This window comes from Zea mays, chromosome 2 (genome assembly GCF_902167145.1).
Source record: "Zea mays cultivar B73 chromosome 2, Zm-B73-REFERENCE-NAM-5.0, whole genome shotgun sequence".
NCBI classification, from domain to species: Eukaryota; Viridiplantae; Streptophyta; class Magnoliopsida; order Poales; family Poaceae; genus Zea; species Zea mays.
This window is the reverse complement of record NC_050097.1, coordinates 211,528,227-211,555,462: the sequence shown is the minus strand read 5'-3', so window position 1 is coordinate 211,555,462 and position 27,236 is coordinate 211,528,227. Positions and strand designations below refer to the sequence as shown.

General features: G+C 46.3%; 1 protein-coding gene across 3 annotated transcripts; it reads left to right on the top strand.

Annotated features, from left to right (window-relative positions):
* The first annotated feature begins 19,431 nt into the window (after positions 1-19,431).
* LOC100279203 (putative ABC1 and kinase-like domain family protein) lies at positions 19,432-25,921 on the top strand. Of its 3 annotated transcripts, none has more exons than XM_020547644.3 (6): positions 19,432-19,871; positions 20,917-22,234; positions 22,354-22,623; positions 23,210-23,365; positions 24,376-24,490; positions 24,629-25,333. In XM_020547644.3, exons 1-5 carry the CDS (start codon positions 19,843-19,845, stop codon positions 24,475-24,477), a joined length of 1,875 nt encoding a protein of 624 aa, XP_020403233.1. In that variant the 5' UTR covers positions 19,432-19,842; the 3' UTR covers positions 24,478-24,490; positions 24,629-25,333. The 3 variants fall into 3 exon arrangements, with proteins under 3 accessions (XP_020403233.1, XP_035820615.1, NP_001145699.1); XM_035964722.1 differs by lacking the exon at positions 24,629-25,333 and adding an exon at positions 25,422-25,921 and having other exon boundaries at positions 19,493-19,876; NM_001152227.1 differs by lacking the exon at positions 24,629-25,333 and adding an exon at positions 25,422-25,765 and having other exon boundaries at positions 19,539-19,871.
* Positions 25,922-27,236: the final 1,315 nt, after the last annotated feature.

Sequence of the window (27,236 nt, the reverse complement as noted above, 5' to 3'; positions counted from 1 at the left end):
TACATTTTATACCCTGCCGGTTATCCTGAGGACAAAATTAGGAGAATTCACTCTAGGAAGTCTCACTCTGGCCCTAATCATGCTTTTATGTTTAAGGGTGAGACATCTAGCTATAGGCAACCAACCCGTGCTAAGTTGCCTAAGAAGAAAACTCCTAGTGCATCAAATGATCATGACATCTCTTTTAAAACTTTTGATGCATCTTATGTGTTGACTAACAAATCCGGCAAAGTAGTTGCCAAATATGTTGGGGGCAAGCACAAGGGGTCAAAGACTTGTGTTTGGGTACCCAAAGTTCTTGTGTCTAATGCCAAAGGACCCAAAACCATTTGGGTACCTAAAGTCAAGAACTAAACTTGTTTTGTAGGTTTATGCATCCGGGGGCTCAAGTTGGATCATCGACAGCGGGTGCACAAACCACATGACTGGGGAGAAGAAGATGTTCTCCTCCTACGAGAAAAACCAAGATCCCCAACGAGCTATCACATTCGGGGATGGAAATCAAGGTTTGGTCAAAGGTCTTGGTAAAATAGCTATATCTTCTGACCATTCTATTTCCAATGTTTTTCTTGTAGATTCATTAGACTACAATTTGCTTTATGTATCTCAATTATGCAAAATGGGCTACAACTGTCTTTTTACTGATATAGGTGTCACTGTCTTTAGAAGAAGTGATGATTCAATAGCATTTAAGGGAGTGTTAGAGGGTCAGCTATACTTGGTAGATTTTGATAGAGCTGAACTCGACACATGCTTAATTGCTAAGACTAACATGGGTTGGCTCTGGCACCGCCGACTAGCCCACGTTGGGATGAAGAATCTTCATAAGCTTCTAAAGGGAGAACACATTTTAGGATTAACAAATGTTCATTTTGAGAAAGACAGGATTTGTAGCGCATGCCAGGCAGGGAAGCAAGTTGGAGCCCATCATCCACACAAGAACATCATGACGACCGACAGGCCACTAGAGCTCCTACACATGGACCTATTCGGCCCGATTGCCTATATAAGCATCGGCGGAAGTAAGTAATGTCTAGTTATTGTGGATGATTATTCTCGCTTCACTTGGGTATTCTTTTTGCAGGAAAAATCTCAAACCCAAGAGACCTTAAAGGGATTCTTGAGACGGGCTCAAAATGAGTTCGGCTTAAGGATCAAGAAAATTAGAAGCGACAACGGGACGGAGTTCAAGAACTCACAAATTGAAGGCTTCCTTGAGGAGGAGGGCATCAAGCATGAGTTCTCTTCTCCCTATACGCCACAACAAAATGGTGTTGTAGAGAGGAAGAATCGAACTCTATTGGACATGGCAAGAACCATGCTTGATGAGTACAAAACTTCGGATCGGTTTTGGGCTGAGGCAGTCAACACCGCCTGCTATGCCATCAACCGGTTATATCTACACCGAATCCTCAAGAAGACATCTTATGAACTCCTAACCGGTAAAAAGCCCAACATTTCATATTTTAGGGTCTTTGGTAGCAAATGCTTTATTCTTGTTAAAAGAGGTAGAAAATCTAAATTTGCTCCTAAGACTGTAGAAGGCTTTTTACTAGGATATGATTCAAACACAAGGGCATATAGAGTCTTTAACAAGTCCTCCGGACTAGTTGAAGTTTCTTGTGACGTTGTGTTTGATGAGACTAACGGCTCTCAAGTAGAGCAAGTTGATCTTGATGAGATAGGTATTGAAGAGGCTCCATGCGTCGCGCTAAGGAACATGTCCATTGGGGATGTGTGTCCTAAGGAATCCGAAAAGCCTCCAAATGCACAAGATCAACCGTCCTCCTCCACGCAAGCATCTCCACCGACTCAAAATGAAGATGAAGCTCAAGTTGATGAAGAAGAAGATCAAGCAAATGAGCCACCTCAAGATGATGGCAATGATCAAGGGGGAGATGCAAATGAGGAAGATAAGGAAGATGAGGAACAAAGACCGCCACACCCAAGAGTCCACCAAGCAATCCAACGAGATCACCCCGTCAACACCATCCTCGGCGACATTCATAAGGGGGTAACCACTAGATCTCGTGTTGCACATTTTTGTGAACATTACTCTTTTGTTTCCTCTATTGAGCCACACAGGGTAGAGGAAGCACTCCAAGATTCGGATTGGGTGGTGGCGATGCAAGAGGAGCTCAACAACTTCACTAGGAATGAGGTATGGCATTTAGTTCCACGTCCTAATCAAAATGTTGTAGGAACCAAATGGGTCTTCCGCAACAAGCAAGATGAGCATGGTGTGGTGACAAGGAACAAAGCTCGACTTGTGGCCAAGGGATACTCCCAAGTCGAAGGTTTGGATTTCGGTGAAACCTATGCACCCGTAGCTAGGCTTGAGTCAATTCACATTTTATTGGCCTATGCTACTTACCATGGCTTTAAGCTTTATCAAATGGACGTGAAAAGTGCCTTCCTCAATGGACCAATCAAGGAAGAGGTCTATGTTGAGCAACCTCCCAGCTTTGAAGATAGTAAGTACCCTAACCATGTTTATAAACTCTCTAAGGCGCTTTATGGGCTCAAGCAAGCCCCAAGAGCATGGTATGAATGCCTTAGGGATTTTCTTATCACTAATGGATTCAAAGTCGGAAAGGCCGATCCTACACTCTTTACTAAAACTCTTGAAAATGACTTGTTTGTATGCCAAATTTATGTTGATGATATTATATTTGGGTCTACTAACGAGTCTACATGTGAAGAGTTTAGTAGGATCATGACACAAAAGTTCGAGATGTCTATGATGGGGGAGTTGAAGTATTTCTTAGGATTCCAAGTGAAACAACTCCAAGAGGGCACCTTCATTAGCCAAATGAAGTACACTCAAGACATTCTAAACAAGTTTGGGATGAAGGACACCAAACCCATCAAGACACCCATGGGAACTAATGGGCATCTCGACCTCGACACGGGAGGTAAGTCCGTGGATCAAAAGGTATACCGGTCGATGATAGGTTCTTTACTCTATTTATGTGCATCTCGACCGGATATTATGCTTTCCGTATGCATGTGTGCAAGATTCCAAGCCGACCCTAAGGAAGCTCACCTTACGGTCGTAAAACGAATCTTGAGATATTTGGCTTATACTCCTAAGTTTGGGCTTTGGTATCCTAGGGGATCCACATTTGATTTGATTGGTTATTCGGATGCCGATTGGGCGGGGTGCAAAATCAATAGGAAGAGCACATCGGGGACTTGCCAGTTCTTCGGAAGATCCTTGGTGTCTTGGGCTTCAAAGAAGCAAAATTCGGTCGCTCTTTCCACCGCCGAAGCCGAGTATATTGCCGCAGGCCATTGTTGCGCGCAATTACTTTGGATGAGGCAAACCCTGCGGGACTACGGTTACAAATTAACCAAAGTCCCTTTGCTTTGTGATAATGAGAGTGCAATCAAGATGGCGGATAATCCCGTCGAGCATAGCCGCACTAAACACATAGCCATTCGGTATCATTTTCTTAGGGATCACCAACAAAAGGGAGATATCGAGATTTCATATATTAACACTAAAGATCAATTGGCCGATATCTTTACCAAGCCTCTTGATGAACAATCTTTTATCAAACTTAGGCATGAGCTTAATATTCTTGATTCTAGGAATTTCTTTTGCTAATTTGCACACATAGCACACAAGTATACCTTTGATCATGTCTCTTTTATATGCTATGACTAATGTGTTTTCAAGTGTATTTCAAACCAAGTCATAGGTATATTGAAAGGGAATTGGAGTCTTCGGCGAAGACAAAGGCTTCCACTCCACTCTACTACTCATCCTTCGCCGTCGCTCCGTGTCACTCTCTATCTTTGGGGGAAAGAGCAAAAGGACTTCATCTTTGGTATAATCTTCACTCATTTATTTATGACCAAAGGGAGAGAGAGTAATTCGAGGGCTCTAATGATTCCGTTTTTGGCGATTCATGCCAAAGGGGGAGAGAGTATGAGCCCAAAGCAAAAGGATTGCACCACCACTAATTTTAAAATTGGAGATTTTCAATTGGTAAATTTCAAATTGGTATCTTATTGTGTTCAAAAGAGAGAGTAAGTAGTATTTCAAAAATGATATATCAAAACCCTCTTGAACACTAAGAGGAGGATCTCATTTAGGGGGAGTTTTATTTAAGTCAAAGGAAAAGCATTTGAAACAGGGGGAGAAAATTTCAAATCTTGAAAATGCTTTACAAAATATTACTCATTTACCTTTGACTATTTGCAAAAGAACTTTGAAAAGAATTTACAAAACAGTTTGCAAAATCAAAACATGTGGTGCAAGCGTGGTCCAAAATATTAAAAACAAAGAAACAAACCATGCATATCTAGTAAGCATTTACATTGGCTCTTTTCCAAGCAACCTTTGCACTTACAATTAGGCAAACTAGTTCAATTATGCACTTCTATACTTGCTTTGGTTTGTGTTGGCATCAATCACCAAAGTAGATGATGTTGAAAGGGAATTAGGCGTACACCTATTTCCTAATTGATTTTGATAGTTGAATTGCCCAACACAAATTATTGGACTGACTAGTTTGCTCTAGATTATATGTTCTACAGGTGCCAAAGGTTCATCTATAACTATACTAAATCGACTGTCCGGAATACCGTAGATTATTTCGGACAGGAGAAGCTTTTTGGAAAAACAGGCCAAGCGCGGACCGTCCGGGCTCCTGCGGCGGACCGTCCGCGACACCAGGATAATCTTCGGACAGAACCGATGCAAAAATACAAGTCTACACTACGGACTGTCCGGAGGAAAAGCAAGGACCGTCCGAGCCCTCGTGCGGACCGTCCGGCCAAAGGCGCGGACCGTCCGGTAGGTGAGAAACCGAAAAACCCGAAGGTGACGGGTTCGAAAAATGAATTATAGCGGCCTCGCGGACCGTCCGGGGTGCATGACCGGACCGTCCGCGACTGGCTTTATCTGACATCTGACGACGCATTAAATGCAATATAGCCGTTGATATAGCCGTTACTGCTGACCGTTGCGTTTTCAGCCGTTGATCTACAGGGGCGGACCGTCCGGACCAGGCGGGCGGACCGTCCGCGCTCAGCAGAATGGAGCAACGACTAGGAAGTGGTTGGTGGCTATAAATACAACTGATAGTCGCCTAGAGGGGGGGTGAATAGGGCGAAACTGAAATTTACAAATATAAACACAACTACAAGCCGGGTTAGTGTTAGAAATATAAACGAGTCCGCGAAAGAGGGCGCAAAAACAAATCGCAAGCGAATAATGAAGTGAGACACACTGATTTGTTTTACCGAGGTTCGGTTCTCGCAAACCTACTCCCCGTTGAGGAGGCCACAAAGGCCGGGTCTCTTTCAACCCTTCCCTCTCTCAAACGGTCCCTCGGACCGAGTGAGCTTCTCTTCTCAAATCAAAGCCGGGAACAAAACTTCCCCGCAAGGGCCACCACACAATTGGTGCCTCTTGCCTTGATTACAATGGAGTTGTGATCTCAAGAACAAGTGAGAAAGAAAAGAAGCAATCCAAGCGCAAGAGCTCAAATGAACACGGCAAATCACTCTCACTAGTCACTAGGGCTTTGTGTGGAATTGGAGAGGATTTGATCTCTTTAGTGTGTCTAGAATTGAATGCTAGAGCTCTTGTAGTAGTTGAGAAGTGGAAAACTTGGATGCAATGAATGGTGGGGTGGTTGGGGTATTTATAGCCCCAACCACCAAATGTGGCCGTTGGGAGGCTGTCTGTTCGATGGCGCACCGGACAGTCCGGTGCACACCGGACAGTCCGGTGCCCCCTGCCACGTCATCACTGCCGTTGGATTCTGACCGTTGGAGCTTCTGACTTGTGGGCCCGCCTGGGTGTCCGGTGCACACCGGACAGGTACTGTTTGATGTCCGGTGTGCCAGCATGGGCGATTCTGACTTCTGCGCGCGCAGAGGGCGCATTAAATGCGCGGCAGAGAGCCGTTGGCGCGGAGATGACCGTTGCTTCGGAGGAGCACCGGACAGTCCGGTGCACACCGGACAGTCCGGTGAATTTTAGCGGGCTAGCCGTTGGCGTTTCCCGAGGCTGGCGAGTTCCTGAGGCCGACCTCCCTTGGCGCACCGGACAGTCCGGTGAATTATAGCCGAGTCGCCCTGGAAATTCCCGAAGGTGGCGAGTTTGAGTCTGAGTCCCCTGGTGCACCGGACAGATACTGTTCACTGTCCGGTGGCACACCGGACAGTCCGGTGCGCCAGACCAGGGGTGCCTTCGGTTGCCCCTTTGCTCCTTTATTGAATCCAAAACTTGGTCTTTTTATTGGCTGAGGGTGAACCTTTTACACCTGTATAATCTACACACTTGGGCAAACTAGTTAGTCCAATTATTTGTGTTGGGCAATTCAACCACCAAAATTATTTAGGAACTAGGTGTAAGCCTAATTCCCTTTCAATCTCCCCCTTTTTGGTGATTGATGCCAACACAAACCAAAGCAAACAGAGATGTGCATAATTGAACTAGTTTGCATAATGTAAGTGTAAAGGTTGCTTGGAATTGAGCCAATATAACTACTTACAAGATATGCATGGAATGTTTCTTTCTTATGTAACATTTTGGACCACGTTTGCACCACGAGTTTTGTTTTTGCAAATTCTTTTGTAAATCCTTTTCAAAGTTCTTTTGCAAATAGTCAAAGGTACATTAATAAGATTTGCAAAGCATTCTCAAGATTTGAAATTTTCTCCCCCTGTTTCAAATGCTTTTCTTTTGACTTAATAAAACTCCCCCTAAAAGAGATCCACCTCTTAGTGTTCAAGAGGGTTTTGATATACCATTTTTGAAATACTACTTTCTCCCCCTTTTGAACACAATAGGATACCAATTGATAAATACTTTTGGAAAGCACTAAGTTTTTGAATTTGGTGGTGGTGCGGTCCTTTTGCTTTGGGCTCATTTCTCCCCCTTTTTGGCAGGAATCGCCAAAAACGGAATCATTAGAGCCCTCGAAGTACTATCTTCCTTTTTGGTCATAAGTAAATGAGTTAAGATTATACCAAAGACGAAGTCCGGTCCTTTTGCTTTCTCTCCCCCAAAGACAAGGTCCTTTTCTTGGAGCGATGGCGAAGGATGAGTTACGGAGTGGAAGCCTTTGTCTTCGCCGAAGACTCCAATTCCCTTTCAATATACCTATGACTTGGTTTGAAATAGACTTGAAAACACATTAGTCATAGCATATAAAAGAGATATGATCAAAGGTGTTCAAATGAGCTATGTGTGCAAGCTAGCAAAAGAAATTTCTAGAATCAAGAATATTGAGCTCATGCCTAAGTCTGGTAAAAGATTGTTCATCAAGAGGCTTGGTAAAGATATCGGCTAATTGATCTTTAGTGTTAATGTAAGAAATCTCGATATCTCCCTTTTGTTGGTGATCCCTAAGAAAATGATACCGAATGGCTATGTGCTTAGTGCGGCTATGCTCGACGGGATTGTCGGCCATTTTGATTGCACTCTCATTATCACATAGCAAAGGGACTTTGGTTAATTTGTAACCGTAGTCCCGCAGGGTTTGCCTCATCCAAAGCAATTGCGCGCAACAATGACCTGCGGCAATGTACTTGGCTTCGGCGGTGGAAAGAGCGACCGAATTTTGTTTCTTTGAAGCCCAAGACACCAAGGATCTTCCCAAGAACTGACAAGTCCCTGATGTGCTCTTCCTATTAATTTTGCACCCCGCCCAATCGGCATCCGAATAACCAATCAAATCAAACGTGGATCCCCGAGGGTACCAAAGCCCAAACTTAGGTGTATAAGCCAAGTATCTCAAGATTCGTTTTACGGCCGTAAGGTGGGATTCCTTAGGGTCGGATTGGAATCTTGCACACATGCATACGGAAAGCATAATGTCCGGTCGAGATGCACATAAATAAAGCAATGAACCAATCATCGACCGGTATACCTTTTGATCCACGGACTTACCTCCCGTGTCGAGGTCGAGATGCCCATTAGTTCCCATGGGTGTCTTGATGGGTTTGGCATCCTTCATCCCAAACTTGGTTAGAATGTCTTGAGTGTACTTCGTTTGGCTAATGAAGGTGCCCTCTTGGAGTTGCTTGACTTGGAATCCTAGAAAATACTTCAACTCCCCCATCATCGACATCTCGAATTTCTGTGTCATGATCCTACTAAACTCTTCACATGTAGACTCGTTAGTAGACCCAAATATAATATCATCAACATAAATTTGGCATATAAACAAGTCATTTTCAAGAGTTTTAGTAAAGAGTGTAGGATCGGCCTTGCCGACTTTGAAGCCATTAGCAATAAGGAAATCTCTTAGGCATTCATACCATGCTCTTGGGGCTTGCTTGAGCCCATAAAGCGCCTTAGAGAGCCTATAAACATGGTTAGGATGCTCACTGTCTTCAAAGCCGGGAGGTTGCTCAACATAGACCTCTTCCTTGATCGGTCCATTGAGGAAGGCACTTTTCACGTCCATTTGATAAAGCTTAAAGCCATGGTAAGTAGCATAGGCTAATAATATGCGAATTGACTCAAGCCTAGCTACGGGTGCATAGGTTTCACCGAAATCCAAACCTTCGACTTGGGAGTATCCTTTGGCCACAAGTCGAGCTTTGTTCCTTGTCACCACACCATGCTCGTCTTGCTTGTTGCGGAAGACCCATTTGGTTCCTACAACATTTTGGTTAGGACGTGGAACTAAATGCCATACCTCGTTCCTTGTGAAATTGTTGAGCTCCTCTTGCATTGCCATCACCCAATCCGAATCTTGAAGTGCTTCCTCTACCCTGTGTGGCTCAATAGAGGAAACAAAAGAGTAATGTTCACAAAAATGTGCAACACGAGATCGAGTGGTTACCCCCTTATGAATGTCGCCGAGGATGGTGTCGACGGGGTGATCTCGTTGTATTGCTTGGTGGACTCTTGGGTGTGGCGGTCTTGGTTCTTCCTCATCCTCCTTTTCTTGATTATTTTCATCTCCCCCTTGATCATTGCCATTATCTTGAGGTGGCTCATCTTCTTGATTTTGCCCTTCATCAACTTGAGCCTCATCCTCATTTTGAGTTGGTGGAGATGCTTGCATGGAGGAGGACGGTTGATCTTGTGCATTTGGAGGCTCTTCGGATTCCTTAGGACACACATCCCCAATGGACATGTTCCTTAGCGCGATGCATGGAGCCTCTTCATTACCTATCTCATCAAGATCAACTTGCTCTACTTGAGAGCCGTTAGTTTCATCAAACACAACGTCACATGAGACTTCAACTAGTCCAGTGGACTTGTTAAAGACCCTATATGCCCTTGTGTTTGAGTCATAACCAAGTAAAAAGCCTTCTACAGTTTTAGGAGCAAATTTAGATTTTCTACCTCTTTTAACAAGAATAAAGCATTTGCTACCAAAAACTCTAAAATATGAAATGTTGGGCTTTTTACCGGTTAGGACTTCATAGGATGTCTTCTTGAGGATTCGGTGAAGATATAACCGATTGATGGCGTAGCAGGCGGTGTTGACCGCTTCGGCCCAAAACCGGTCCGGTGTCTTGTACTCATCAAGCATGGTTCTTGCCATGTCCAAAAGAGTTCGATTCTTCCTCTCCACTACACCATTTTGTTGAGGTGTGTAGGGAGAAGAGAACTCATGCTTGATGCCCTCCTCCTCAAGGAAGCCTTCAATTTGAGAGTTCTTGAACTCCGTCCCGTTGTCGCTTCTTATTTTCTTGATCCTTAAGCCGAACTCATTTTGAGCCCGTCTCAAGAATCCCTTTAAGGTCTCTTGGGTTTGAGATTTTTCCTGTAAAAAGAATACCCAAGTGAAGCGAGAATAATCATCCACTATTACAAGACAATACTTACTCCCGCCGATGCTTATGTAAGCAATCGGGCCGAATAGATCCATGTGGAGTAGCTCAAGCGGCCTGTCGGTCGTCATGATGTTCTTGTGCGGATGATGGACTCCAACTTGCTTCCCTGCCTGACATGCGCTACAAATCCTGTCTTTCTCAAAATGAACATTTGTTAGTCCTAAAATGTGCTCTCCCTTTAGAAGCTTATGAAGATTCTTCATCCCAACATGGGCTAGTCGGCGGTGCCAGAGCCAACCCATGTTAGTCTTAGCAATCAAGCAAGTGTCGAGTTCAGCTCTACCAAAATCCACCAGGTATAGCTGACCCTCTAACACTCCCTTGAATGCTATTGAATCATCACTTCTTCTAAAGACAGTAACACCTACATCAGTAAATAGACAGTTGTAGCCCATTTGGCATAATTGAGATACGGAAAGCAAATTGTAATCTAAAGAATCAACAAGAAAAATATTGGAAATAGAATGGTCAGGAGATATAGCAATTTTACCAAGTCCTTTGACCAAACCTTGATTTCCATCCCCGAATGTGATTGCTCTTTGGGGATCTTGGTTTTTCTCATATGAGGAGAACATCCTTTTCTCCCCTGTCATGTGGTTAGTGCACCCGCTGTCGAGTATCCAACTTGAGCCCCCGGATGCATAAACCTACAAAACAAATTTAGTTCTTGACTTTAGGTACCCAAACTGTTTTGGGTCCTTTGGCATTAGAAACAAGAACTTTGGGTACCCAAACACAAGTCTTGGAGCCCTTGTGTTTGCCCCCAACAAACTTGGCAACGACCTTGCCGGATTTGTTAGTCAAAACATATGATGCATCAAAAGTCTTAAATGAAATGCTATGTTCATTTGATGCATTAGGAATTTTCTTCTTAGGCAACTTGGCACGGGTTGGTTGCCTAGAACTAGATGTCTCACCCTTATACATAAAAGCATGATTAGGGCCAGAGTGAGACTTCCTAGAATGAATTTTCCTAATTTTGTTCTCCGGATAACCGGCAGGGTATAAAATGTAACCCTCGTTATCCTGAGGCATGGGAGCTTTGCCCTTAACAAAGTTGGACAATCTCTTAGGAGGGGCACTAATTTTGACATTGTCTTCCCTTTGGAAGCCAATGCCATCCTTAATGCCCGGGCGTCTCCCATTATAAAGCATGCTTCTAGCAAATTTAAATTTTTCATTCTCTAAGTCATGCTCGGCAATTTTAGCATCTAATATTGCTATATGATCATTTTGTTTTTTAATTAAAGCCATGTGATCATGAATAGCATTAATATCAATATCTCTACATCTAGTACAAATGGAAACATGCTCAATGGTAGATGTAGAGGGTTTGCAAGATTTTAATTCTACAACCTTAGCATGCAAGATATCATTCTTAGTTCTAAGGTCGGAAATGGTAGTATTGCAAACATCAAAATCCTTAGCCTTAGCAAGCAATTTTTCATTCTCAATTCTAAGGCTAGTAAGAGAAATGTTCAATTCTTCAATCCTAGCAAGCAAATCATCATTATTATCTCTAGAATTGGGAATTGAAACATTACAAACATGTGAATCAACCTTAGCATTTAAACTAGCATTTTCATGTCTAAGGTTGTCAATCATCTCACGGCAAGTGCTTAGCTCACTAGATAATTTTTCACATTTCTCTATCTCAAGAGCATAAGCCTTTTTAACCTTAACATGTTTCTTGTTTTCTTTAATTAGACAATCCTCTTGAGAATCCAAAAGATCATCCTTTTCATGAATAGCACTGACTAATTCATTTAATTTTTCCTTTTGAGCTATGTTAAGGTTGGCAAAAAGGGAACGCAAACTATCCTCCTCATTACTAGCATTATCATCACTAGAAGATTCATATTTAGTGGAGGAGTTAGATTTAACCTTTTTCTTTTTGCCGTCCTTTGCCATGAGGCACTTGTGGCCGACGTTGGGGAAGAGAAGCCCCTTGGTGACGGCGATGTTGGCGGCGTCCTCGTCGTCGGAGGAGTCGCTTGAGCTCTCGTCGGAGTCCCACTCGCGACAAACATGGGCATCGCCGCCCTTCTTCTTGTAATGCCTCTTCTTCTCCTTTCTTCTCCCCTTCTTGTCGTCGCCTCGGTCACTGTCACTAGATATAGGACATTTAGCAATAAAATGACCGGGCTTACCACACTTGTAGCAAACCTTCTTGGAGCGGGACTTGTAATCCTTCCCCCTCCTTTGCTTGAGGATTTGGCGGAAGCTCTTGATGACGAGCGCCATTTCCTCATTGTCGAGCTTGGAGGCGTCTATGGGTTGTCGACTTGGTGTAGACTCCTCCTTCTTCTCCTCCGTTGCCTTGAATGCATCGGGTTGAGCTTCGGATGTGGTGGCATCATCAAGCTCGTTGATCTTCCTCGAGCCTTCGATCATGCACTCAAAACTTACAAAATTCCCGATAACTTCCTCGGGGGTCATTTTAGTATATCTAGGATTACCACGAATTAATTGAACTTGAGTAGGGTTAAGGAAAATAAGTGATCTTAGAATAACCTTAACCACCTCGTGGTCATCCCACTTTACGCTCCCGAGGTTGCGTGCTTGGTTCACCAAGGTCTTGAGCCGATTGTACATGTGTTGTGGCTCCTCCCCTTTGCGAAGCCGGAACCGACCGAGCTCCCCCTCGATCGTTTCCCGCTTGGTGATTTTGGTGAGCTCGTCTCCCTCGTGCGCGGTTTTGAGCACATCCCAAACCTCCTTGGCGCTCTTCAACCCTTGAACTTTGTTATACTCCTCTCTACTCAAAGAGGCGAGGAGTATTGTTGTCGCTTGAGAGTTGAAGTGCTCGATTTGGGCCACCTCATCCTCATCATAGTTCTCATCCCCTACGGATGGTACCTGCGCACCAAACTCAACAACATCCCATATGCTTTTGTGGAGCGAGGTTAGATGAAATCGCATTAAATCGCTCCACCTAGCGTAATCTTCACCATCAAAAGTTGGTGGTTTGCCTAATGGGACGGAAAGTAAAGGTGTATGTTTGGAAATGCGAGTGTAGCGTAGGGGGATCTTACTATACTTCTTGCGCTCTTGGCGCTTAGAAGTGACGGAAGGCGCATCGGAGTCGGAGGTAGAAGTTGATGAAGTGTCGGTCTCGTAGTAGACCACCTTCCTCATCCTCTTATGCTTGTCGCCTTTCCGATGCGGTTTGTGGGAAGAAGATTTTTCCTTCTTCTCTTGGTGGTGAGAAGAGGAGGCCTTTTTCTCCTTCCGTTTGGAGGAGTCCTTCTTCTTCTCCTTCCTCTTGGTGTGGGACTCTTCCGATGAAGTGCTCCCATGGCTTGTAGTGGGCTTTTCGCCGGTCTCCATCTCCTTCTTGGCGTGATCTCCCGACATCACTTCGAGCGGTTAGGCTCTAATGAAGCACCGGGCTCTGATACCAATTGATAGTCGCCTAGAGGGGGGGTGAATAGGGCGAAACTGAAATTTACAAATATAAACACAACTACAAGCCGGGTTAGTGTTAGAAATATAAACGAGTCCGCGAAAGAGGGCGCAAAAACAAATCGCAAGCGAATAATGAAGTGAGACACACGGATTTGTTTTACCGAGGTTCGGTTCTCGCAAACCTACTCCCCGTTGAGGAGGCCACAAAGGCCGGGTCTCTTTCAACCCTTCCCTCTCTCAAACGGTCCCTCGGACCGAGTGAGCTTCTCTTCTCAAATCAAAGCCGGGAACAAAACTTCCCCGCAAGGGCCACCACACAATTGGTGCCTCTTGCCTTGATTACAATGGAGTTGTGATCTCAAGAACAAGTGAGAAAGAAAAGAAGCAATCCAAGCGCAAGAGCTCAAATGAACACGGCAAATCACTCTCACTAGTCACTAGGGCTTTGTGTGGAATTGGAGAGGATTTGATCTCTTTAGTGTGTCTAGAATTGAATGCTAGAGCTCTTGTAGTAGTTGAGAAGTGGAAAACTTGGATGCAATGAATGGTGGGGTGGTTGGGGTATTTATAGCCCCAACCACCAAATGTGGCCGTTGGGAGGCTGTCTGTTCGATGGCGCACCGGACAGTCCGGTGCACACCGGACAGTCCGGTGCCCCCTGCCACGTCATCACTGCCGTTGGATTCTGACCGTTGGAGCTTCTGACTTGTGGGCCCGCCTGGGTGTCCGGTGCACACCGGACAGGTACTGTTTGATGTCCGGTGTGCCAGCATGGGCGATTCTGACTTCTACGCGCGTAGAGGGCGCATTAAATGCGCGGCAGAGAGCCGTTGGCGCGGAGATGACCGTTGCTTCGGAGGAGCACCGGACAGTCCGGTGCACACCGGACAGTCCGGTGAATTTTAGCGGGCTAGCCGTTGGCGTTTCCCGAGGCTGGCGAGTTCCTGAGGCCGACCTCCCTTGGCGCACCGGACACTGTCCGGTGTACACCGGACAGTCCGGTGAATTATAGCCGAGTCGCCCTGGAAATTCCCGAAGGTGGCGAGTTTGAGTCTGAGTCCCCTGGTGCACCGGATAGATACTGTTCACTGTCCGGTGGCACACCGGACAGTCCGGTGCGCCAGACCAGGGGTGCCTTCGGTTGCCCCTTTGCTCCTTTATTGAATCCAAAACTTGGTCTTTTTATTGGCTGAGGGTGAACCTTTTACACCTGTATAATCTACACACTTGGGCAAACTAGTTAGTCCAATTATTTGTGTTGGGCAATTCAACCACCAAAATTATTTAGGAACTAGGTGTAAGCCTAATTCCCTTTCAACAACCCCAACCACCTCCATTCACTTCACCCAAGCATTCCAACCTTCAACATTCAATACAAGAGCTAGCAATTCATTCAAAGACACATTCAAAGCCTCCATCTCTCCAAGTTTCACAATTGAGAAAAGAGATCATTAGTGATTAGTGACTTGAGAGAGAAAGTGATCCGTGTGTTATTTGTCGCTCTTGTCGCTTGGCTTTTGCAATCGTGCTTTCTTTCAATCGTTCTTGCGATCAACTCAATTGTAACCAAGGCAAGAGACACCAGTTGTGTGGTGGTCCTTGCGGGGAAGTTTGTTCCCGTTTGATTGAGAAGAGAAAGCTCACTCGGTCCGAGGGACCGTTTGAGAGAGGGAAAGGGTTGAAAAAGACCCGGCCTTTGTGGCCTCCTCAACGGGGACTAGGTTTGCGAGAACCGAACCTCGGTAAAACAAATCCGTGTGTCACACCTCTTATTTACTTGCGATTTGTTTTCCACCCTCTCTCGCGGACTCGATCATATTTCTAACGCTAACCCGGCTTGTAGTTGTGATCAATTTTATAAATTTCAGTTTCACCCTATTCACCCCCCCTCTAGGCGACTATCAGATGTTGAGGCTGCTGCCTCCGTCCATGAGGACCTTGGTGAGCCTGACGTTGCCGATGACGGGGTCGACAACGAGCGGGTATTTCCTCGGGCTCGGCACGTGGTCGAGATGGTCACCCTGGTCGAAGGTGATGGGCTTGTCGGACTAGTCTAGGTAGACTGGCGCCGCCACCTTTACCGAGCAGACCTCCCGATGCTCTTGCTTGCGGTGCCGAGCCGAGGTGTTCGCCACTTGCCCATCGTAGATCATGAAGCAGTCGTGGACCTCGGGGAACTCTCCTGCCTTGTGATCCTCCTTCTTATCGTCGTCGCGGGCCCTGCCACCTTTCGCAGGTGGCCCGGCCTTGTGAAAGTGGCGCCGAAGCATGGCGCACTCCTCAAGGGTGTGCTTGACGGGCCCCTGATGATAGGGGCACGACTCCTTGAGCATTTTTGTCGAAGAGGTTGGCACCTCCGAGAGGTTTCCGAGGGTTCTTGTACTCGGCAGCGGCGACAAGGTCCGGGTCGGCGGCGTCGCGTTTCGCTTGCGACTTCTTCTTGCCTTTCTTCTTGGTGCCGCGCTGAGTGGACGCCTCGGGGACGTCTTCTGGCTGGCGGCCCTGGGCTGCTTATCCTTCCGAAAGATGGCCTCAACTGCCTCCTGGTTGGAGGCGAACTTGGTGGCGATGTCCATCAGCTCGCTCGCCCCGGTGGGGGTCTTGCGACCCAGCTTGCTCACCAGGTCACGGCAAGTGGTGCCGGCGAGAAACGCGCCGATGACATCCGAGTCGGTGACGTTGGGCAGCTCGGTGTGCTGCTTCGAGAATCGCCGGATGTAGTCCCGGAGAGACTTCCCCGGCTGCTGGCGGCAGCTTCGGAGATTCCAGGAGTTCCCAGGGCGCACGTACGTGCCCTGGAAGTTGCCGGCGAAGGCTTGGACCAGGTCGTCCCAGTTGGAGATCTGCCCCGGAGGCAGGTGCTCCAGCCAGGCTCGAGCGGTGTCAGAGAGGAACAGGGGGAGGTTGCGGATGATGAGATTGTCATCGTCCGTTCCACCCAGGTGGCAGGCCAGCCGGTAGTCCGCGAGCCACAGTTCTGGCCTCGTCTCCCCCGAGTAATTTGTGATAGTAGTCGGGGTTCGGAACCGGGTCGGGAACGGCGCCCGTCGTATGGCTCGGCTGAAAGCCTGCGGACCAGGTGGTTTGGGCGAGGGACTCTGATCCTCCCCGCTGTCGTAGCGTCCCCCACGCCTGGGGTGGTAGCCTCGGCGCACCTTATCGTCGAGGTGGGCTCGACAGTTGCGGTGATGGTGCTCGTTGCCGAGGCGACCTGGGGCCACAGGCGCTGTATTGCGCGTGCGCCCGGTGTGGACCGAGGCTTCCCGCATGAATCGGGAAGTCGCGGCGCGATGCTCCAAGGGGTACCCCTGCCTTCGGGAGGCAGAGCTTTCGGCCCGTCGGACCGCGGCATCCTCTAGGAGATTCTTGAGCTCTCCCTGGATACGCCGCCCCTCGGTGGTTGATGGCTCCGGCATCGCGCGGAGAAGTATTGCCGCTGCAGCCAGGTTCTGGCCGACCCCACTGGAAGTCGGTGGCGGCCTTGCCCTGGCATCGTCGGCGATGCGGTGCTGGATGCCCTGGGGTAGATGACACGCTTCTCCGGCCGGAGGTTGGCCCGCCCATTCCTGCCCGATGTCCCGGCGGAACGGCTCAAGTGTTCATGCTCCCTCGTCGAGCCTTGGCAGGGCGCGCGTCAGGATAAGGTGTCAGGCCACCTTTGCATTAAATGATCCTGCGATACGGTCGGTCGGCGTGGCGACTTGGCCAAGGTTGCTTCTTGGCGAAGACTGGGCCTCGGGCGAGCCGAAGGTGTGTCCGTTGCTGGAGGGGGTCCTCGGGCGAGACGTGAATCCTCCGGGGCCGGCTGCCCTTGCCCGAGGCTGGGCTCGGGCGAGGCGAGATCGTGTCCCTTGAGTGGACCGAGCCTTGACTTAATCGCACCCACCAGGCCTTTGCAGCTTTGTGCTGATGGGGGTTACCAGCTGAGATTAGGAGTCTTGGGGGTACCCCTAATTATGGTCCCCGACACATATAATGGTTGGGGCTGCGAATCCCCATTTGTCGTCGATGTATTAGACATAGATATCCTGTTACTAGTTTCGTATGATGGAAAAGTAGGAGCAACAGACTTCTCCAACGTACACGTTTATTTTCTAATTGATTCTTATAACCCTCTCATCTGTTGTTTCATTTTATTCTGCTGATGATCTACATATTGTTTAATAAATTGGATGTCATCGGGTTTACTTACGTTGGAGACTTGAAGTGAAGATAGAAGAGATGCGACGTCGGTCTCTCCATGTTTGACAACTTTCTGGTGGCGATCCACCGTGTACTGTGACAAGAATTTCTCCTTCGCTTGACGCATGTATCTTCGTATTGTTGTTGGTCATCGGCCGTCAGACTTTCAACAACCAGCTTCAGGATATTGTCCGGGGAGATATTGGTGTGATCTTTAGAACCAACCATTTGAGGGCCTCATTTTTAGTAGATCTAGACACATTTCCCTAGCGAAGTCGCCAAAAATGTGTTGGCACCAATCCGGGTGCCAAACACTAGAAAGGACCGCCTGACAGTGCTCTTTGCAGAGGCGCGGACGGTCCGCAGCACAGGGTCGGACGGTCCGTGACCTGACGCAGGAGTGACTCCTCCTCCACGTACGTCCGAACGGTCCGTGATGGCGCAGAGGGTCTTTTTTTTCGCAGCAGACCTAGATCTCGCCTCCCGGGAGGGACCCGTCGAGGAGGATAGATTGTAGGGTGTGTCTTGGCGTCGGCAGACCACCCAAGACGCCTCTAGTCGACGTAGAGCCGAAGAAAGGTGAAGATTTGAGGTAGACGGAGGCTAAACTAGGGCTAAATTAGAACTACTTCTAGTGCAGAAGGTAAAAACGATAAATATACTTGATTTGATCGATTGTGGGGGTTCAACCAGTCTTAGTCCTTTATCTATATAAAGGGGAGGTATGAATCCGCTACAAGTCGTTTTAGCTAACAAATCTCGCGAGGAACTCGAAACACTAACAGCATGATTGGTTGCCCGGGCAACCGGCGCCTGGCTCGCTGAAGCCTGGCTTGCCGCAAACGCCATTTTCCACGCGTGCAACTGAACGTGCTTAATTTGGCCTATCCCGCATCCGCACATCCAGGTCCGTCCATCTGCAAACAAGCATCCAATCAGGTGCTGCTGGGCAGTCAACGCACGCACACAGCCTGGCTGCCGAGCAGCAGACATCCAATCACGTATCGCGTGATTGGTTACAGGTCTCGTTTCAGTCTGGCTTGCGCCAGCCTGGTTCCGCAGGAACGCACCTGCCTCACGTCTGCGCGCGTGCAGTTAAATGACAGAAAAATTACATAAACTGCATCTGCGTGTACAAGTTGAGCTCATGCTATGCAGGTAACCGATTATGGGCTCAAGTACAGTCAACGCATATGCTGGGCCTGGGCACAGCGAGCGGGGTAACCAATCAAGCTAGTAGTAACTGATTCTGCGTACGCACGGACCGTCCGCGCCACCACCGTGGACCATTTACGAGGACGTTTTGTGTGTTCAACAATGTACACTCAGATTGATGTGAAAAAAAAATCTGGAGGCACCATCACTTACGATTTGGAACCATTCTGCTCTCCATTTGCCTTGTCCATCTTATGGGCTGAACTTGATCGCTCTGATAGAACTGCCCTTCAACTCATTGACTCTTTTTGTTGTTGTGCTTCTAATTTGATGCTTTATTTTCTTTGGTGAGAAGGAGGGATGTCCGAGAAGGAGAAAGGCAGAAGACAAATAGCTTATTTAGTTCTGGCGGCAAAACAGAGCCGTAGTGCCTATTTTCCCTTCAAAAACTAATTATGCGTACTTTGACATATTATAGGTTGTGTTCATATTTTCCATTATTTTGGCTCATTTGAATCCATGAAATTTCGCTAAGGAGGAGGAGCGTTGGATGCCACGAACGATGGATGCAGCTATACTGTAAGCCAGTAGAGTAAAAATGCCTAAGTTAGAAGATCCACTTCCTATTAAATAAGGTTTTACATACTCTAATTAACGTCATCACGTGTGTAAAGTCCCAGTTCTCCCCAAAAAAGAAATCAACGGCACATGGCAAATTCCAACTTCGCCGCAGCAGCAAGTCGGCGTGCCGAGACCGGGTCGTGTCGGCGCGGAGTTCCGACGCAAGTTGCCCCTTGCCCGCGTGCCGAACCGGCCACCCAATTTCCCAACCCAGAGTGGCCCCGCGTGGCCGCGAGATGGCTCGGTTGGCTCCCGGCCTCCGGGGCAATCGGGAATAAACCCTCGACTCCTCGAGGATGCCCTCTCCTCCAAGAAATAAATTAGAAAAGAAAAACGAAAAGAAAACTCCCGAGCAAAAAAAAGCACACGCGTTGCGCAAAAGGGGAAACAGGGGATCTCCACCTCTGCCGCCGACCCGTGGGAAGAGAGGAGCGTGCGACGGCACGCAGACGCATCTAGTCTCCCGCCGCCTCTACTGTCCTCGCCATCGCCAGCACCCCAAGGCTCGGTACGATTCGGCTGCGTGCCCGCGCGTCGGCACTGCACCGCGGCGCGCAGGCGGACCGTGCTGGGGTTTTGGTGGGGTGTAGGGAGGGGCGTCCTGCGCTCTGCGGCGGCTTGATCCTGTGAAGGCGGCGGCAGCAGCAGCAGGCTTCTCCGATGCAGCGGCTAGTGGGGGTGGGCGAGAGGTGCGGTGCGGCTCGATTTCTCCTTGTTCCCTTGCGTGCGCGGGTTCTCCTGCACTGTCTCGGTTGCCCGAGGGGAAAGTTGAATCGTCTGCGTTTTCGGATTTTGTTAGGAACGGCTGGCGTATTCACTTACGCCCCGTTGTTTTGTTGGAATTGAATTCTATTCTAATAATTATAATTTAGACAAAACTAATTGAGTTAATATATTTATTTATGTAATGTATTTGTATGTTATCCTAAATCATATCAGTTAGATAGTTATATACTACATTTATGTTGTAGAGAAACAAGTAGAAGAATGTGGTATAAATTGTACATTAGAAAAGTAACATGTAAATCTATAGAATTAATTTCCATCTCTCACTCCATAAATTTGAGATAGACTTATATATACACTTTGGAAAGTTGTGGAATGTCACATTCTAAAAAAATAGCCTACTGCATTAGTTAAATTCTAATTCCTCAAAATGAAGGGAAACAAACGGGCCCTTAGTGTTTATTACCATGTAGCCCATGTGTGGCGCGTGGCCTTTTTGATTCGTTATATTGCAATGGCAACCTAAACCTTAGTAGCTTATTGCTACATTTTCATGTGAGCATACTAGTAGACTTGGGTTCGCTTGCAGCCCACTTCACCTAATTCTGTGGGCACTAAGCAGCCATGAGACTTACCTTCAGACTGTTGTCATAAATTTGTTCTTGTAATTTAGTTTTAGTTAGTCAATTGGTGCATCCATCTCCACACATACATGATGTATGTGTGTAGATAGAGCTTTCTATTGGTCAGGATAATCAGTTTGGGAGTTGATGAGTACATTATTATAATTTACAAGAAAGAAGTTCATATGCATGACAATAAACGACAAGTATTCTGGGTGTAGTAGCAGTATGATCAGGACAACAATAATCGTGTTCTAGTCACATCGTTGTTGCTGACATATTTTTGTACATAGTTTCACCTCGTAAAATTAACTATATAGCAAATGCCAACCAAAGCTTGAAAACTTGCAAATTGTTGACATTTTCTGTACCCATCTTTGAGCAGGCTATTGGCAATCGGAACAAATAGGCGGGCGGCCACTTATTCCCATTCGAGCCACAGAAGTGGGTACTACACAGCAGTGAGGGACAATGGCTTGTCAACAAGGCGTAAGATTCCAGCCATCTTATCTAGAATGTTCTCACATTACAAAGTCATTAGCAGAAAGAACAGAGCTGAGGATCACAAGTGTAGAACCAGGATGTCAAGAGGCTACCACACACTCTCTGTGTCAGTGACGAATTCATCTGCAACCCAGCAAGCACATTTGGCATGGAAGCAGCTTGGTCATATGTACACATATAGAGGTCCACGGTTCCCACTGCTGGGCCGAGCAGCTTGTGCTGTAAGCCTGTCCTTCACGAGGTTCCATATAATCCCTGGGGTCATGGCTCTAGCTGTTGGCAAGATGGCGCTTGCACCTCCTGTCCTTGCAGACTCGCGACCCTTCATTCCAAGAATGGATGGCATCATCACAAAGGCACAAGATACTCGCCAATTTCTGTCATCTCTTGTTTGCTCAATCTGGGAGGGCATCACTTTGCTTGTTAGAGCTGTGCATTTGGCATTCCTATTCTTCCCTGCAACTGCATTAGCTCCATTTGCTGACAAGTTTAGTATTGCATTCAGGAGAAGGTGGCTTAGTCTTATGCGCCGGACCCTTGAAAAGGCTGGGCCAGCATTCATTAAGTGGGGCCAGTGGGCTGCAACACGCCCTGATCTTTTTCCAAGTGATCTCTGTGTAGAGCTTGCAAAGCTCCATAGTGCTGCTCCAGCGCATGGCTTTGCTTACAGCAAGGCTGCCATTGAGAAGGCATTCGGTCGTCAGCTTTCTGAAATATTTGAGTCCTTTGAGGAGAACCCTGTAGCTTCTGGAAGCATTGCACAAATACATCGAGCCACACTAAAACATCAACATCCTGGAAAGCATGTTGCAGTTAAGGTGAGGCATCCTAATGTTGGAGAATCAATCAAGAGAGACTTTCTACTCATTAATCTTGTGGCAAAGGCTTCTGATATGGTCCCTGGATTAAGCTGGCTGAGGCTGGATGAGAGTGTTCGCCAGTTCGCAGTATTCATGATGTCTCAAGTTGATCTTTCTAGGGAAGCTGCTCATTTGAGTCGTTTTATCTACAACTTCCGCAGATGGAGACATGTGTCTTTCCCTAAGCCCTTATATCCATTTGTGCATCCATCTGTCCTAGTTGAGACTTTTGAGAATGGAGAAAGTGTTTCTCGTTTTATGGAAGAAATCGAAGGGAATGCTCGGATGAAGAAAGACCTTGCACACATTGGGACATATGCTTTCCTGAAGATGCTTCTGGTATGTGTATATTCTTTAATTCTGTGATTTTTTTTGCCTCGGTGGTAGTGTTTGTGTCGGGCCACATATGCTTGATATTCTGCATAGTTTAATCATAGGGCATTCTCCCGATTCTGTAGGAGGACAATTTTATTCATGCGGATATGCACCCTGGCAACATTCTTGTTCGTTTAAATGAGAACAAGCTTGCAAGGAGACGTTTTTTCAGAGCTAAGCCCCATATTGTGTTCCTTGACGTGGGCATGACTGCTGAGCTCACACGATCTGACCGGGATAACTTACAACAGTTCTTCAAGGCGGTGGCTACTAGAGATGGCCGTACTGCTGCCAAGTGTACCCTTCAGTTATCAAAGAATCAGAGCTGTCCAAATCCAGTGGCCTTCACCGAGGTAAAGTATGAAACTGTGCTTTCGGGGAAAAAATCAGTAAACATTTAGGACTCATTTATATCCAATATCTTGTTACATATGTGATGTTGCTGTTTGAATGCAACTAGTGTCTTTTGACATACCCTACACATGAACTTTATTTAATGTTGTGCCTTTTGACTACCTACCTTGAAAGGTGGTGGCACTCTTGATCCATATGGATATGCATATGCAGACACTATTCTGTTAGATCTACGACAGTTCATAATGATTTTTAATAATTATACCATGACAGTATAGACAATAAAAATAGTCTCGAAAAGTTGATTTGTGGCTTTGGTTACACAAATGTATGGTGCATGTGTAGCCCATCTAGAGTGACCGTTCTGTTAAATATGCTGACACATGGATCTCAGGAAGTCAGGTGCTACCTTTGTATGGTGCATCATGTATTGCCTATCTAATGTTCCTTTTCTGTTTGTTGGCTGTTTATTTTAATCCAGACTATTTCTTCCGTTATTCTGTACTTCTGATGTGTAGTACTAATCGTAGTGCAAATCAGCAAATGTTTTTCATTGAATGAAAATTTTGATTTCATTTTTTACAGGAGCTAGACAAGACGTTTACATTTTGGGGAACACCTGAAGGGGATGTTTTTCATCCTGTTGAATGCATGCATGAGTTGCTTGATACAGTTCGGCGCCACAAAGTCAACATTGATGGCAACATATGTACTGTAATGGTTACCATTTTGGTCCTTGAGGTAAAAATATTTGGTAAAAGAGTTGATACGTTAAACATTTAACCTTAACTGTTATGCTATTGCACTGCACAGAAGGGATTTAGCAATATTTACTGAAAAAAGGTTATCAACTTCTAGGATATGCAGATTCAAGTTCCAGTTTGTGAAAAAAAATGTAAATAATATATCATGTACAGATTGACAGCTTAGTGACTCGCTAGTCATTTTCAAATAAGGAAAAACAGTAGCGGAAACCTATGGATACATCAGTTGACCAAACTACATATGATTCTACGAGGGAGCATGCTTGCTACTTGCTAGACATTTTGATGTGCGTTGTAGTTTGAATGTAGGCTCCTCTAGAGCATATAGGGTGTGATCAGTTGTTTGTGTTAGTCTTAGCCTTAATTAAACCCTATGCGGTATCACCCAAGCCAGCATAAAACCATAAATGTATGCAGTGTCTTGGTGTTCGATTGTCCTGCATAGGGAAGCCATGTTTGGTGAAATTGTGTTCGGTTGCTTACATTATGTTGCATGTAGTCACCTGTACGCAGTAGTAGAGACCTCATGTTTCTAATGAAGGTAGGGGATCTAGGGAAGTGAGCATCACCTCAAGCAAATCCACATTGCCTAATACAACTAATGTTGCATTGACTTTGAGCAAATGTGGAATCCTACATAAGAGTTTCTGTAGGCAACCAAGTATGGGCAAACTGCATTGCACAAGCTTGGATACAGACTAATGCAGTCAACCAAACAAGGCTTAAGCCTATAATATCAGCTACCAATACCTTTGTTTTTTATGCTACTCCCTGCATACTAATTTGTTAGCTCTTGCCCATGATTAACTTTACCTCAATTTTCTTATAGATGGGTATACACAATATGCTTACATGATAATGTTTGTGTAGGCTCTTGTCTAGAGTTTTGTATGCTACCTTCTAATTGGATCCATGCCCATCATTAACTTTACCTCAATTTGATCATGGATGAACACACAGTATTCTTACATGCTAATGTTTCTGCAGGGGTGGCAACGCAAGCTGGACCCAGGCTTTGATATCATGCAAACGTTGAAGACTTTACTGCTAGAGAAGGACATAAAGCAACCAATTGATTTTTTCTCATAAACAAACCTGTCAGGTAATGTTTAATTTCTTGTAAATAAGCTTTTTTTGTTCGAAAATTTTCACCCAAGAAATTTATAGAGCAGTTATTGCACCCATTATGGCACAACCTTCTAGTACCAGCATGAAAATAATGTCATGGCCTTTCTTTCAGAAAAATATATTGCTGCAGGGAATGATATCGCAGCTGATTACGCCAAACTTGTTTTGAGTTGTGATTCCTATGCATAAAACTTCTCGTCACACGGTTCTAAATTTGGAGTTCCTCTGGAACAAATTTCTAAAGTTGGGTTACTCTGATTGTGAGAGATGACAAACGATCCCATAAGAAGAAACCATCTTGTTAGCTTTGTTGCTCGTCAAGGCTGGTTTTCAGAGGCTGGTCTCGTCACCTTAGGGCTTGTTCGGTTTCATCAAAATCCATATGGATTAGAGGGGATTATGGATTAGAGGGGATTGGGTGGGTTTCAATCCACAACAAGTCAAAATTCTTCATAATTTTTTCCAATCCATGTGACATAGAAATAACCGAACAAGGCCTTATGTAGTTTGGTTGTGGCACAATATAACAAAAAGTCAGATATTTTGCTGGTCACTTCTAAGATTTCTTACATTACATCCCAACAACTCGTATCATATGCATTCTGTACCGTCTTTAGATACCCACTTGTACATGGTGCGATGGAGCTAGCTAGTTTTTTTTTTTTTTGCTTCTTATGTTCTTTGTTAGTGTTAGATTACCCGTTTAGGGTTTGGGGTTTTCCCCGTGTAATTACTCTTTTACCCCTCTGTAATGGGCCAAGCCCAGTTACTTAAGGCTATTAATATAGCACCCAACCCTTGCTAGGGTTTTCCAATAGTTAGCATGGCCATGATAAGTTGCAATTTGGTACACCCAGATTCTGCGAACCCAAAATTCTGATCCGTGTTGCTTCTCTCTTCAACAGATCGTTCTTATGTATAGAAGCAGTGGAAGATGATGCCCTACCAATCAGAAGGCGAAACATCTAATCCAACTCGAAGCAACCTGGCATTAATTGAGCAGATATATTATGCAGTATGTTCTATCTGTCCTTTCTGATAGTAGAAGTAGCAGAAACTGTCTGCACTGAGTTTCATTTTTTACTACGTCAGTATGAAAATTTTGCCGACCACGACCACCCAGGCGGGTCCAGCCATGGTGTTCTTTAAAATTCTTGGGAAGTTCCTGTCCACCAAACTTCGTAGAAGAGCAAACAGATGTAGAATAGTAGTCATTGAATTGAGGCCGAGTTGAACTACATTATGGCACACATAGGTTTGGTTCCAGACTTGTGATTCATACCGGCAACTAAGGAATTCCTCAATCAAGGAACAGGAAGAGACAGGGATGGGGTAAAAATGGCTAAGCTATAAGTTTGGTTGTCCGTTTTATGCGTGGCTACGTTAAAGTTTTGGACCGTCTTCAGTGTTCAGTGCGGGTGAGCCGTTATTTAGGTAATGTTATGTTCCAGATTATGCTTAAATAGTGAATCGTCTCGCTCCATAAAATCTTTCGAACGGAGCTACTATAGAGTCGCTCTATCTCAACTGGTTCCAGACGCTACCTATTCCGTGTGGCCGCTTTATTCCAACCAGCTTCGGGACCGAACACTATCTTGTCCCGTGTGCTCGCTCGATCAATGCCCTAGCTGGCGGTCTGGCCTGAGCTTTCATCATTGCCTCGACCTTCTGAACTTGGAATATTGCAATGTCAGCATGGCATGTCGATCAGCGTGTACGAGGTACCACGTTTCGGGTTTCACTCATGTCGAGTCGAGAGTCGAGAGGGAGGAGGAATCCAGATACAGCTCTGGTTTGGTGCCTGCTGTAGTGGTTTTGCCAATTGCCGCGCTCTCTTGTAACTTTTGACAGGCTTGTTCGGTTAGGACTTAGAAATCCTTTTAATCCCCTCAACTCCCTCCAATCCGCTCGCAAACGAGCAAGGTCGTTTCCCGGGGCTAGTTAGGTCGTGCGGCGCGGCTGGCGTCCGCGTACGCCGTTGAGCGTGAACCATCCCGGCTGATCTGAAAGCCAGGTGGATGTGCACGTACTAGGACAGGAGCACGTCTGGTTTTGTACTACTAGGTCATGCTCTCGCGGTCGCACAGTCCTGGAGTGGAGTGGAGCCCCCTCTGGTTGTCGTCGGCCAGGAAAGCTGGCATCCGGACATGTGGGCCGGCGGCGGCCTCGACTAGATCGGTCGACCCTGGCCATCAAGCAATGCTTGACGGGCGGTCATTGCTGCTGACCGTGCAGCATTCGAACTGCAGGTGCACTAGTCTGGCCGGGCGTTCGTGGGCGGCATGGGTGCACCCGCCGTACCATTTTAGGATTAGGACGGGACCAAGGATGGTTGCATTTATTTTTACGGTTTTTAAGTTGGTGTTCTTAGTTTTGCTGGTTTCCTTATTTTTAACTTAAGTTGTGTTTTGTACTCAGTTTTTTAAGGCACAAATCATGCATAGGTACGTCCGTGGCTCCACGCTATGGGGTTCACATGATGTGTTCCCCTCCCCTCTTCGATCCCTGGCGGGGTTCTGTTCTGTCCAAGGCAGGAGGATGGGGTGGCCGGTTTCGAGTCACGAGCAACCAAAGAGGACTCTGGCGATTCAGACGTACGTGGGGGGCGTACAAGGCTGTCCAGGCACACGAACTAGTCTGCGTATGGCTCTGCAGCAGTATACACATCGCGTATGCGAACCCGTATGCCATTCGCCATGGCATCTCCCCATTGACGGTCT